At 39.7% G+C, this 14,587-nt stretch overlaps 1 protein-coding gene across 3 annotated transcripts in view; it reads left to right on the forward strand.

The window, feature by feature from the left end:
* Window positions 1–14,587, forward strand: part of TRIP11 (thyroid hormone receptor interactor 11) — a 70,070-nt gene that overhangs the window by 20,710 nt on the left and 34,773 nt on the right. For 2 of the 3 annotated variants that reach the window (XM_047738368.1, XM_047738369.1), the window contains exons 7-11: window positions 2,006–2,371; window positions 5,638–5,678; window positions 6,243–6,329; window positions 9,764–9,976; window positions 11,001–14,021. In XM_047738368.1, the coding sequence (XP_047594324.1) occupies window positions 2,006–2,371; window positions 5,638–5,678; window positions 6,243–6,329; window positions 9,764–9,976; window positions 11,001–14,021 (3,728 nt within the window). The remainder of the gene's footprint in view (window positions 1–2,005; window positions 2,372–5,637; window positions 5,679–6,242; window positions 6,330–9,763; window positions 9,977–11,000; window positions 14,022–14,587) is intronic. The other variant, XM_047738370.1, reaches the window with a different exon arrangement.

The following is a 14,587-nucleotide window of genomic DNA, read 5'->3' on the forward strand; positions in this document are numbered from 1 at the left end:
ACTACATTCTAAAGAATGAATGAATGACTAGTTCTGTTCATCTGCCTGAAATTTGCAGTGGCATCACTGTTGCAAGATTATGCAGAAATGGAAAGGTCCTTTTGCTTTTTTGGCGAATAGTTACATGGATTTCTTTGCATTGTTTGGTGATGATAGTTTGGTAATAAATGATTAGAAATATTTTTCCTTTCTTTAAAACTCCTATAAATAGGTGTTTTAGTGGTTGATTCAAATAGTTTTCCTCAACTATTTATTTAAAAATGCTTTATTATGGGGGTGCCCGGCTGGCTCGGGAAGTGGAATGTATAACTCCTGATCTTGGGGTCATGAGTTTGAGCCCCACATTGAGGGTAGAGATTACCTAAAACATTTTCATTCAGATTTTTATTTTGGTAATTTAACTTTTTGTGTATTTATTTTTATTTTTAATTTTATTTTTAAAAAAGATTTTATTTATTTGACACAGAGGGAGATCAATAAGTAGGCAGAGAACCAGGCAGAGAACCAGGCAGAGAGAGAGGGGGAAGCAGGCTCCCCACTGAGCAGAGAGCTCCATGCAGGGCTCGATGCCAGGACCCTGAGACCATGGCCTGAACTGAAGGCAGAGGCTTAACCACTGAGCCACCCATAATTTAACTTCTTAAAAGACTTTCTTTTCATAACAAAATTGAGAAGGAAGTACAGAGATTTCCCATATACCCATGCCCTGATATGGGTACATCATCAGAATGGTACATTTTTTACCAAGATGAACATGCATTGACAGATCATGATCCCTCAGCATGTGTGTTTTACCTTAGGGTTCACTCTTGGTGTGTACATTCTCTGGGTTGGACAGATATATGACACATATTCATCATTATAATATACAGAGTTGTTTCAGTGCTCTTAAAATCCTCTATGCTCTGCCTCCTCACTTCCCACCCACACTCCCTCACAGTCTTTGTATTGTGTCTATTGTTTTGCCTTTTCCAGAATGTCACATAGTTGGAATCACACAGTATGTAGTCTTTTCAGATTGATTTCTTTCACTTAGTAATTTGCATTCGTGTTTTCTCCATGTTTTTTTCATTGCTTGACACCTCAATTCTTTTTTTTTTTAAGTTTTTTTTTTTAAAGATTTTATGTATTTATTTGACAGAGATCACAAGTAAGCAGAGAGGCAGGCAGAGAGAGAGAGGAGGAAGCAGGCTCCCCACTGAGCAGATGCAGGGCTCGATTCCAGGACCCTGAGATCATTACCTGAGCTGAAGGCAGAGGCTTTAACCCACTGGGCCACCCAGGCGCCCCTACACCTCAATTCTTTTTTTAAAAGATTTTATTTATTTATTTATTTATTTATTTATTTGTGAGGGAGAGAGTGAGAGAGCGAGCACAGGCAGGCAAAGGCAGAGGGAGGAGCAGGCTCCCTTGCTGAGCAAGGAGCCCGATGTGGGACTCGATCCCAGGACGCTGGAATCACGACCCGAGCCGAAGGCAGCTGCTTAACCAACTGAGCCACCCAGGCGTCCCTCACCTCAGTTCTTTTTAATGCTGAATAGTATTCCATTGCCTGGATGTACTGGAGTTTATCCATTCACCCACTGAAGGACATCTCTCCCAAGTTTTGGCAGTTATGAATAAAGCTGCTATAAATATCATTGTTTAGGTTTTTATGTGGATTAGAGTTTTTAGTTCCTTTGAATAAATACCAGCGAGTGCAATTGCTGATCATATCATAAGGGTGTGTTTTGTTAGAGACTGCTGAACTGTCTTCCAAAAGTCTTGCATTTTGCCAGGAATGAATGAGAATTCGTTCTGCTTCACATGCTCACCAGCGTTCAGTGTTGTGAGTGTTCTGAATCTTGGCCCTTTTGATACGGGTGTAATGATATCTCATTGTTGTCTTAACTTTTTTAGTTTTTTCAAGTTCCCAAGTCTGTTAAATCTCCTACTTGTATATAGAAAGCTACTTATCTCTCAGTAATTGACACTGGCTGTGCTTGATTTTCTGTTTATGTTCTAGATGGCTCAGGAATTGTAATAACTGATCACTCAAAAATCCATGAAATGCAAAAAACCATACAGGATCTACAAAATGAAAAAGTAGCGTCTATTAAAAAAATTGAAGAGCTTGAGGATAAAATTAAAGACATAAATGACAAATTATCTTCTACAGAAAATGACAGAGATATTTTGAGGAAGGAACAAGAACGCCTAAATGTTGAAAACAGACAAATAACAGAAGAATGTGAAAGCTTAAAACTGAAATGTAGTAAATTGCAGCCTGATGCTGTGAAGCAAAGTGATACTGTGACAGAAAAAGAAAAAATCCTTCCACAGAGTCCATCGGTGGAAGAGGAAGTGCTCAAACTGCAGCAAGCACTGTCTGGTATAAAACGTTTGGAACTTATCTATGATTGGTGTTTATTGCATACTAGTTTTTATTTGTTTGACAGAGAGAAATTACAAGTAAGCAGAGAGGCAGGCAGAGAGGTCGGGGGAAGCAGGCTCCCTGCTGAGCAGAGAGTCCAATGCGGGGCTCGATTCCAGGACCCTGAGACCATGACCTGAGCCAAAGGCAGAGGCTCAACCCACTGAGCCACCCAGGCACCCCTGCATCCTAATTTTTAAAGATAAACTGAGTACTTTATGGAAATGGAGTATTCATGCAAATTGGCTGTAGAAGTTGAGTTGAATTGTTTGGTTTTGGATTTAGTGCCATAATTAATGGATCACAAATGGAAAATTTTCTACTAAAAGGCTTGGTTGTTGACTGGATGTCTCTCAACCTCCCTTTCTCATCCTTTAAGTAGTTACATGGAACTCATTGATGTCAGAAGCCATGTAGATTTCTGAGAAATATATATGTAGCTATTTACTGGGAGGAGGTATGGGCCTATTTCTGTTAGTCTGCATAGAACCAGATACTTCGTGGAACTCTAAAGTTCCAGGCCCTCCAATTAGGGAATGCAATCTTCCTTGTTCAGAGTTCTTTATTACTTTTTGAAATGATGTCCTCTATCTAAGCAGACATGAGAATGATAAGAGCCATCAGTCCTTCACCGTTTTCCCTGCTCAAGATGATATTTAGTTACATGTGTTCTATAAGAAACAGTAAGTTAGTAAACGAAATATGCCAAATACCGGTGTTCGTTCATGCCAGGAAAACATAATGGGAGCTCTTTACTGTGAAGATGTATTTTATTTTGCACTTTTGTCTTCTCACAATACAAACTCTCACTTTATGAACTGGTTCATTGCTCCTCTGGAGGTTTCTAGCCCTTGTGTGCTGTTCTCCACCCCCTCCCCCAACCCCCTTGGCTAGGTCTTTATCGTGAGCTTCTGACCCAGATGGCCAACTCTATAAACTCCAATTAGAGTTAGGTTCGAAGTCACCATGTCCTCCTCCTCTTCCTCTTCCTACCTTGGTGATTTACCAGTCTTGGTGATTTACCAAAACAGAAAATTTGAAGTCATCACCTAGTGTCCTGTAGGTTCTATTTCCTTAGCTTCTCTGATTCAGTAATATTTCAGGATTGTACCGGTTTCTTAGAAGGGCCTCAGTCGGGAGCTGCCATGAAGGCAAAGAGAAGGTTGTCACTAGGGTTCTAGACTTCTCTCTCATTTGACTTCCAAGTAGCTCTGCTCCTTTCAAAATACGTATTGGATGACTCATGGGTTTATTTGCTTTAAAAACACCTGCTGTCCTAGTCCTTCCTCTTTTTCTCATTTCCATTGCCACTGAATAACTTCAGCCACTCATAAATTCTTTTGCCTGGTTATCTATAGCTGTTTCGTTTCGTTTCATTTCCTTTCCTTTCCTTTCCTTTCTTTCTTTCTTTTTTTTTTTTAAGACTTTATTTATTCGTTAGAGAACATAAGCAGGAGGAGCAGCAGGCAGGAGAAGTAGATTCCCTGCTGAGCAAGGAGCCCTGTGCAGGACTCATCTCTGAACCCTGGGATCATGACTTGAGCCAGGGGCAGACCTTTAACCCACTGAGCCACCCAGGCGTCCTGTCTATGGCCATTTCTTTTTTTTTTTTTTTTTTTAAAGATTTTATTTATTTATTTGACAGAGAGAGATCACAAGCAGATGGAGAGGCAGGCAGAGAAAGAGAGAGAGGGAAGCAGGCTCCCTGCTGAGCAGAGAGCCCGATGCAGGCCTCGATCCCAGGACCCTGAGATCATGACCTGAGCCGAAGGCAGCGGCTTAACCCACTGAGCCACCCAGGCGCCCTATGGCCATTTCTTAATGTAGGGAAATAGCTGAGTGGTTAAGAATGTGACTGAATTGGAATCCAGCTCCATCACTATTAGCTGATCTTGGACAAGTTAATTAACATCTCTGTGCTTTGGTTTTTCCATCCCTATGGTTAGGATAATACTCCTATCTTCTTCATAGTTGCAGTAGTAGTAATGGGGAGTCTATGAGTTACTAGATCCAGAGTTCTCTTTAGAACAGGGGCTATCCCATTTTAAGTATTATAAAAGTATTTGCTGTTATTATTCTCTGGTTTCCATGATTCCTTCAATTTTTTTTTTTTCTATCTGTATCCAGAAAGGGTTTTTCAGAAACACGCAACAGGTTTAACTCCCCTGATCATAGTACTTTGTGGCTCCCTGTGGACTTCAGGATAAAGTCTTTCACGGTCTGGTCTGTTTCCCTCTTTAGTTTCACCTCTTCCCATTCACCTAACATGCTAAGCATTAGCCATACTGAACTTTGTACCTAGCTCCTACAGTCAGTGACTTTGTCTATTAGCTCTGTTGTCTTTACACTTGCTGCTTTGTTTGTGTGGAGAGTGTCTGTTTCTCTCTGCTGAGTCTTAAGTATATTATGATTCATCGTGGGTATTGTGTCTGCGGAGAGGTACCTCTGCTGCTGCTTTCCTGGCCTGCCTTAGCCCCCATTCCCCCAGTCTGGAGTAGGTGTTGGCCCTTTCTGCTCTAGTAGCACCTTGTGCTCCCTGTATCATACTGTCCAGGAGTCATGTGTTTCCTTTCTCTCTGAATTGAAAGCTGCTTGAGAGCCAGCAGGGACTAAATGTTTTCATCTTGTTGTCTAGCAACTAACTGATTTCATAGAAAATGCTTAGTGTTATCTGAATGAAAGTTGAATGAATTACTTCAGCTGAACTAATGGTATTCTGTCTTTGTGTTCTTCTAGAACCACTTCTATATATGGATCTATCTGTAATACCAGCTTGAATGGTCTTTTTTTCTCTTGTTATATCTAAGTCACTTTAGAGAATTGAGAGATTATTATACCATTACAAGAATAAAAAATACACATTTTTGTTCCATTTCCCCCCACTCTCAGTCCTTTTACTATTTCCTGCTACGCAAACTAATCAGCTCATTTTGAAACATTGTTATTAATGTTTTTATCAAAACAATAACTTCAGATTCATCCAGAATACGATTATAATTCTTTCTTCTGTTCCATTGGACTGCATTTTAATGGAGCATCTAACTGGCATTTATGTTATGATTTCTTTTATATGTCAAATAGAAGTATAAAACAACAAGCCATTTGAGCTTGCCAATTGTGCTTATAAATATACTTTATTTTAATTGAGTTTTATTCCTGAGTTTAATATAAGAGGTAATTATTAAGTTGCAGAGTTTTAATGTCATTCATTATTGTTTTTACAGATGCTGAAAATGAAATTATGAGATTGAGTAATTTAAACCAGGTAAACTAATTTTAAGAGAAAAGCTTTTGGCTTTGATTTATCAAGAAAAACTATTTTGATTATTGTAGTTGCTTATTTTGTGTTTTTTACAAATTCACTTGAACTTATCCTGGGAACTTGCATCTTAGTAATTTTATGTTTGCTGATTAATAACAAACTTCTTGGATCATAAATTGACATAATTTTAAAAGTTACATAATTTTAAAAATGCAAGCATATCATTTTCAGGATTAATTTGGCAGACATTATGTTTATAGATAGTGGAAGCAGATTTTCCACCACAGTGAGGAATGCGTTTTGATTTCCCTTAAGGAATTCAGAGAGTTGCTTCTGTTGCTAATGATTATAGGCTACTTTGTAAATGTGTTTATTTTTTGAAATGTAATAAAATTCTAAGAATATTTATAAAATGTGTGACTGGCTTTGGGCAGTCCAGTGTTGCTTGCCTATAATTTTTATATATCACTGCAGAAATGCTGAGTACAAATGTACAGTAGTACAGCTTGTGTACTTTTTTGTAAACTTGAAATTTATCTGAAAACACACTGTTTTAACATTTTGTAGGATAACAGTCTCACTGAAGACAATCTGAAACTTAAAATGCATGTTGAAACTTTAGAAAAACAGAAGTCCTTATTGAGTCAAGAAAAGGTGGGTACAGTAAAAGTAGGGGCAGAATTAAAATGTGTGACTATAGGTCATAGCCAAGGGCCACGTTGTATCAAAATGGAACGTTTAGGTCTTGAGAGTCCTGAGGGTAAAACTGATGTCACTGATGCTTGTCAGACCAGGATGAAGTATTATAGGGCAAAGTTCGAGAATGAGAGGCTGGCCAGAGTTCACATTTACAGATAAGGGAGCCGGTAGGCATACATATATGAGCAGAAAAGATAGGTAAAGACTCTGCTTTGATTTCCGATGAAGTCCTGACAGCAGCAACACACACAGGTGTTTCTAGAGTCTGGAGTGGTGGTAGTGGCATTCTACAGAATCTGTTAACTGCTTCTCTGTCCTGGAACCTATCTAGTGTGGTGGAATTTCTTAATGGTGAGGGATGAAGAGGGATACATTCTCAGTGGCAGAGATAGAGTCTTTGTGTATGTTGGTAGCAGGTTTGGAATAAGATTCTATAATGCAGTGTTGGGAATGAGGAGAGGTATTTTTATTATGTACTTGGTGATAATTCTTTGGCTAAGACAGGTGCTTAAATATAGTATGGCTGTGAGCTGATATTATTAAGTTATAGGCCAGTGTCTTAACTCAGTTGAAAAAATTGATTTTTAAAAAATAATACATATATTCACTGATGTACATATTCAGTAATTCATATGGAAAACCTTTAGAAGGTACAAATGGCCTATCCTTTGCACCTCTTTTGGTTGGCCTCTTTTTTTAAAGATTTTATTTACTTATTTGAAAGAGGAGAGAGAGAGAGAGAACACATACAGGGTAGGGGTAGAGGGAGAGGAAGAAGCATACTCCCTGCTGAGCAGGAACTCCGACATGGGGCTTGATCCCAAGACCCTGAGATCATGACCTGAGCTGAAGGCAGATGCTTTACTGACTGAGTCACTCAGCTGCCCCTGAAGGCAGTCTTTCTTACCAGTTTCTTGTAAGTCCATCCTCCTAGACTACACTTATGGTGTATGATTATATAAATAGCTTTAAAAAAATACAACTTTTAGCCGCCTGTACATACTATTCATATATACCTTAACATATTTTCAGCATCCTTCCACATTAGCATATACACAGTGTGTCTCCAAGGGATGCTGTCAGCGTGGAAAATTCTTAGTTTTGTGCACTGTCGTATGCATGGTGGGATCCTGCCTCCACCCTTTCTGTTTACTAAAAACCAGTGTCTCCTCCTCTTTCTTAATTCCTATATTATCTCTATTTTCTCTGCTGTTTTCTGCTCTCTTTGCATTCCGCTTTTTCAGTTCCTCCTTTCTCTAACTGGCTTAGGTATACTTCATAGTTTGCAGATCTCTGCACATATCTGATAGTATTTGTAGATATTTTTGGATTCTGTAGCCATTCCTGATAGCTCTTGGTCCTTTCTTTCAATGTTATATAAGCCTTCTTAACTTTTCCTGTAAGTTTCTCTGATATGGGTCTACTCACTGCTTAAGAACCTACCTGCAGGGCCATGCATGGGTTTTTTTTTTTGTTGTTTGTTTTTTTTTAAAAAGATTTTATTTATTTATTTGACAGAGATCACAAGTAGGCAGAGAGGGGTGGAAGCAGACTCCCTGCTGAGCAGAGAGCCTGATTTGGGGTTCGATCCCAGGATCTTGAGATCATGACCTGAGCCAAAGGCAGAGGCTTAACCCAGTGAGCCACCCAGGCGCCCCAAGGCCATGTATATTCTTTTTTTTTTTTTTTTAAAGATTTTATTTATTTTATTTGACAGACAGAGATTACAAGTAGGCAGAGAGGCAGGCAGAGAGAGAGAGAGGAGGAAGCAGGCTCCCTGCTGAACAGAGAGTCTGATGTGGGGCTCGATCCCAGGACCCTGGGATCATGACCTGAGCCGAAGGCAGAGGCTTTAACCCACTGAGCCACCCAGGTGCCCCAGGCCATGCATATTCTTAACATCTACCTGAGAAAAGCTTGCGGTTCCCCTGATTGAACACATAACTTTATTTTTTTTTTTAATTTAAACTCAATTAGTCAACATACAGTATAGTATATAGTATGCCATTAGTTTCAGATGTAGAGTTCAGTAATTCATCAGTGCCTATCACCCAGTTACCCCATCCCCCCCCGTTGCCCATGTAACTTTAGAAAGGCATTAGAAAATGCTGTTTTCATTAACTGTAGTTCAGAATAAACTTTTGAATTGGAACTAAAATGGGAATTTTGAGGGAGATGTTCTAGTTTTCCCTGGTCTCTTTGTAAGGTATGTATAGTCGCTTTATTTGTAGATGTTTAGGATTCTTATTTGCTTTAAAGTAGAGTCCATAGAAATTTGATATTTTCTATTGGTGAAAGAAGGCTTTAAACTTTTGTTGTACCACAAGCATCACAATGAGAGGTTGAAACAGTGTTGGAGCATAGAGAACTGTCCCACTTCTGGAGTTTAGGGGAAAAACATTAAATACCTCTAGAGCAGAATATAAAATATAGTTTAAAAATCATACATATATAGATAGATAAATCTTTAGGACTGTTAAGAGTTGAGAGAGGGGAACCTAGTCTTGGGTTGGATGGCAAAGGAAGGAAGGAGTATACTTTCTTGGGTCAAAGGAGAGTTTCATGTGCTGACAGGAGCCAGTAATAAGGGAAATTCCTTTAATGAGAGAAAAGAAGCATTTTATTTTCTAACTAGAGAATGAATGAATGTTGATTTTTATAGATGTTTATTTATTTAGTTTGTGGTTGTTGGTGACTGGACATTAGGGGAATGGAAGTGCAGAGAACCAGGACACTTGGGACATTGTGAAGAGACCGTGTGGGGTGAGAGAAGCAGCCGACAGAAGGGAAGCTGAGTGCGAGTGGGATTAGGAAGGCTCCCACGTGGGAAAGTTTTTGTATAAAGAAGCTGGAGCTGGATGAACTTTAACAGTCATTCCATCTTGTCTGGTGTTACAGAAATGTTTTTCTTTTTCTTTTTTTTTTTTTTTTACGATTTTATTTATTTATTTGACAGAGATCACAAGTAGGCAGAGAGGCAGGCGGAGAGAGAGAGAGGAGGAAGCAGGCTCCCCGCCGAGCAGAGAACCCAATGTGGGGCTCGATCCCGGGACCCTGGGATCATGACCCGAGCTGAAAGCAGAGGCTTTAACCCACTGAGCCACCCAGGCACCCCCAGAAATGTTTTTCTTGAAGCTACTCATAAAATCGCACATGAGTGAAGGCTGTGATTTGTTGAATTTTATGTATCGTTGCTGAAGTCTTACTCAGTATTGTTTCTGATACAGGCATCTGAGAATAGATTCCCGTGTGTGTGTGTGTGTGTGTGTGTGTGTGTGTGTGTGTGTTTATGTATGTATGTGTGTGTGTGTCTGTATATATATAAAACTTTTTGGTGTCTTCTTCCAATTGACAATATATGTTGTTTTTCCCCGTTTTTATTATTTAAGGAAGAGCTTCAGGTATCACTTTTAAAATTGAACAATGAATATGAAGTAATTAAAAGTACAGTTGTGAGAGACACGGATTTGAATTCAACACTACATGACTTAAGACTGACTTTGGAAGCAAAGGAACAGGAGCTCAATCAGAGTCTCACTGAAAAGGAAATACTGGTAGCTGAGTTAGAGGAATTGGACAGACAGAACCAGGAAGCTACAAAGGTAACACGATGTGAAAACCAGAGTGGCACACATTCTTTTTAGTACATTGAAGATTAGAATAACAAGTGAAAATGATGGGTGTGATTTAAACCTGTGATCTCGTCAATATTTTGCTTCATTGATAATCTAATCACAGAGGCTGGCAAACTTCTTTTGTAAAGGGTGAGATAGTAAATATTTTTTGGCCCTGCAGGCCGTATAGTGGTCTCAGTTGTACTTATTCCGCTCTTGTAATACGTAAACAATGAACGGTGGCTATATCCCAGTAAGACTTGATCTATAAAAACAGGTGGCTGGCCTGTTTTGGTTCATTGGCTGTATGACTCCTGCTTCAGTGATGAAGAGTTGAAATTGAACAATATATATCATTTACCTTCTCTGGTTTTAAATTGTAGTCTCTAGGATAATTAAATAGATTTGCTGTAAGATGTTAGTAATTTTGTTGATTTAAAAAAAAAAGATTTATTTATTTTAGAGAGAGAGAGAGAGAATGTGCATGCATGTAAACAAGGCAAGGGGCAGGGGGAGGGAGAGTCTCAAGCCGGCTCCACACTAAGCATGGAGCCTGACGTAGGGCTCAATCCCACGACCCTGAGATCATGACCTGAGCTAAAACCAAGAGTCGGACGCTTAACCAACTGCGCCACCTAGGCGCTCCTAAATGTTGGGATTTTTTAAAAAATTTAAGAAGGATTAGAAGTATCTGAGGAGTATTCTTTTTTTTTTTTTTAAAGATTTTATTTATTTGTCAGAGAGAGAGGAGAGCGAGCGAGCACAGGCAGACAGAATGGCAGGCAGAGGCAGAGGGAGAAGCAGGCTCCCCGCCAAGGAAGGAGCCCGATGTGGGACTCGATCCCAGGACGCTGGGATCACGACCTGAGCCGAAGGCAGCTGCTTAACCAACTGAGCCACCCAGGCGTCCCTAGGAGTATTCTTTATTATTTATGACAGTTTACCAAATTTTCGTTAGGTACTAAAATGAGAGATTGTCTTAAAGTTATCATTCAAATTATTTTTCTTTCAGCATATGATTCTGATAAAAGATCAGCTATCAAAACAACAAAGTGAGGGAGACAGCATCATTAGTAAACTGAGACAAGAGCTAACTGATGAAAACAGGAGAGTCCATCAACTTCAAGATGACAATATGAACATGACTAAAGAGCTGGATGTGCAGAAAGAAAAGTTAGTTCAAAGTGAACGTGTCCTAAATGATTTGCATTTAGCCAAGCAGAAGCTTGAGGAAAAAGTGGAAGATTTAGTAGATCAACTAAATAAATCACAGAACAGTAACTTAAACATGCAGAAGGAGAACTTTGGACTTAAGGAACATATTAAACAGAATGAGGAAGAGCTTTCTAGAGTCAGGGATGAGTTAACTCGGTCTCTGAATCGAGACTCCGGCAGTGATTTTAAGGATGACTTACTTAAAGAAAAGGAGGCTGAAGTCAGAAACTTAAAGCAGAAACTTTCAGAAATAGAACAGCTCAATGGCCATTTAAACAAAGTTGCCTTTGATCTGAAAATGGAAAATGAAAAGTTGGTTTTAGCGTGTGAGGATGTAAGACATGAGTTAGAAGAATCCATTGCTGGTAGCAATCAGATTTCTCTGGAAAGAAACACTTTTGTGGAGGCTCTAAAAATGGAGAAAGGTCAGTTAGAAGCAGAATTGAGTCGGGCCGAACAGAGGCTGGTAGAAGAAGCAAATAAGTATGAGCAGATGATCGAAGAACTATCTAAGGCACGTGATTTGAGTACTTCTGCTTTACAGCTGGAACAGCAGCGTTTAATGAAACTTAGTCAAGAGAAAGACTTTGAAATAGCGGAACTCAAAAAGAACCTTGAACAAATGGATACGCACCATAAAGAAACTAAGGAAATTTTGTCCTCTAGTTTAGAAGAGCAGAAGCACTTGTCCCAACTTATAAGTGAGAAGGACGTTTTTATTGAAAAACTTAAAGAAAGAAATTCAGTGCTTCAGGAGGAATTAGATAAATGTACTGAGGCCTTAAGAAAAAATGAAATTTTAAAGCAAACCATGGAGGAAAAAGACCGAAGTCTTGGGTCCATGAAAGAAGAAAACAATCATCTCAAAGAAGAACTGGAACGGCTCCGTGAACAGCACAGTCGGGCTGCGCCTGTGGTGGAGCCTAAGCCCCTGGATAGCGTTACAGAGCTAGAGTCTGAGGTGTTGCAGCTGAATATTATAAAGGGGAATCTTGAGGAGGAAATAAAACGTCATCAAAAGATAATTGAAGATCAAAACCAGAGTAAAATGCAGCTGCTTCAGTCTTTGGAGGAGCAAAAGAAGGAAATGGCTGAGTTTAAGAGCCAGCATGAGCAAATGAATGTCACACACACCCAACTCTTCTTAGAGAAGGATGAAGAAATTAAGAATTTGCAAAAAACAGTTGAACAAATCAAAACCCAGTTGCACGAAGAAAGACAGGGCGTTCCAACGGAGAATTCTGAGATCTTTCAAGAAACGAAAGTACAGAGCCTTAATATAGAAAACGGCAGCGAAAAACATGATTTATCTAAAGCCGAGACTGAGAGATTAGTAAAAGGAATAAAAGAACGAGAATTGGAGATTAAGCTCCTAAATGAAAAGAATATATCTTTAACAAAACAGATTGATCAGTTGTCCAAAGATGAGGTTGGTAAACTCACTCAGATCATCCAGCAGAAAGACTTGGAGATACAAGCTCTTCACGCTAGAATTTCTTCCGCTTCCTACACGCAGGATGTTGTCTACCTTCAGCAGCAGCTGCAGGCATACGCTAAGGAGAGAGAACAGGTATTGGCTGTTTTGAGTGAGAAGACTAGGGAAAATAGCCATCTGAAAACGGAGTACCACAAAATGATGGATATCGTTGCCGCCAGAGAGGCCGCTCTGGTGAAGCTGCAGGAGGACAATCAAAAACTGTCCACTAGATCCGAGGGTGGTGGCCAGGATATGTTTAGAGAAACTGTACAGAATTTGTCACGTATCATTCGAGAAAAAGACATTGAGATAGATGCATTAAGTCAGAAATGCCAGACCTTATTGACGGTTTTACAGACATCCAGCACTGGGAGTGAGGTCGGAGGCGTTAACAGCAATCAGTTTGAGGAGCTTCTGCAGGAACGCGACAAACTCAAGCAGCAAGTGAAGAAGATGGAAGAGTGGAAGCAGCAGGTGATGACCACGGTCCAGAATATGCAGCACGAGTCCGCCCAGCTTCAGGAGGAGCTCCATCAGCTTCAGGCACAGGTTCTGGTTGACAGCGATAACAATTCTAAATTGCAAGTGGACTATACTGGCCTGATCCAAAGTTATGAGCAGAATGAAACCAAACTCAAAAATTTTGGGCAGGAGCTAGCACAAGTTCAGCACAGCATCGGGCAGCTGTGCAGCACCAAGGAGCTGCTTCTAGGAAAACTTGATAGTATTTCGCCCCAACTCTCCTCTGGATCTTCGTCGCCTTCCCAGCCAGCAGAGTCTCTTGGCATGGTGAAACCCGATAGATCGAGGGAGTCTTCGAAACAGGAGCTAGAAGAGCTAAGAAAGTCACTGCAGGAGAAAGATGCAACAATTAAAACACTCCAGGAAAATAATCACAGATTGTCTGATTCCATTGCTGCTACCTCAGAGCTAGAAAGAAAAGAACACGAACAGACAGACTCAGAAATGAAGCAGCTCAGGGAGAAACAAGAGGTCTTACAGAAGTCACTGAAGGAGAAAGACCTCTTAATCAAAGCCAAAAGTGATCAATTACTTTCTTTAAATGAAAATTTCACCAACAAAGTAAATGAAAACGAACTTTTGAGGCAGGCAGTAACCAACCTGAAGGAGCGGATATTAATTTTAGAAATGGACATCTGTAAACTGAAAGAAGAAAATGAAAGAATAGTAGAAACAAGCAGGGAAAAGGAAACGGAGTATCAAGCGTTACAGGAGACGAATACGAAGTTTTCCATGATGCTTCGAGAAAAAGAGTTTGAGTGCCATTCAATGAAGGAAAAGGCTCTCGCGTTTGAGCAGCTGCTGAAGGAAAAGGAGCAGGTATGTTGGGGATGGAATTTTTATACAGGAAAGTTGGGGTGGGGAGGATTTTCCAATGGGTTTATTACTTTATAGGCAATTGTGTTTGAAGGGGAATGTGGAGTTGTTCATTCAGAAATACCCCTTTCAGGCTTTTGTGACTTCATTCTGAGTAAATTTTCCTTAGAGGTACCTGGAGGTTTCTCGCCTAAATTACTAGATCTTTCTAAACATTTTTAGCAGCAGGTTAATTTAAATAGAAAAAAAAAAAAAAAGACTTTAGTAGCAATAGTTTTCTTTAGAAAACAGAAGTGTTGAAATGACTTCACTGTCTTTTCTTTGCCAGCGACTTGCACTATCTGAGGAACAGTTGTGCATGCCTGATGAAGGAACGCACACACACATAGCTCTCTCTCATACTCTTTTGATTGATTTTGGGATCTGTGAACATTTTGTTGTATAGAGTAAATTTGAAGAGATTGTGTCTTTTGGATTCCTTTGAAAACTTTTCTGATAACTTTTTCTTCCAGAATGGTTTGATTGTTTTGAAAAAGTTGTAAAGATTATAGAGTTCCCTTATGCCTCAC

The sequence above is a fragment of the Lutra lutra genome, chromosome 7, assembly GCF_902655055.1.
Source record: "Lutra lutra chromosome 7, mLutLut1.2, whole genome shotgun sequence".
NCBI classification, from domain to species: domain Eukaryota; kingdom Metazoa; phylum Chordata; class Mammalia; order Carnivora; family Mustelidae; genus Lutra; species Lutra lutra.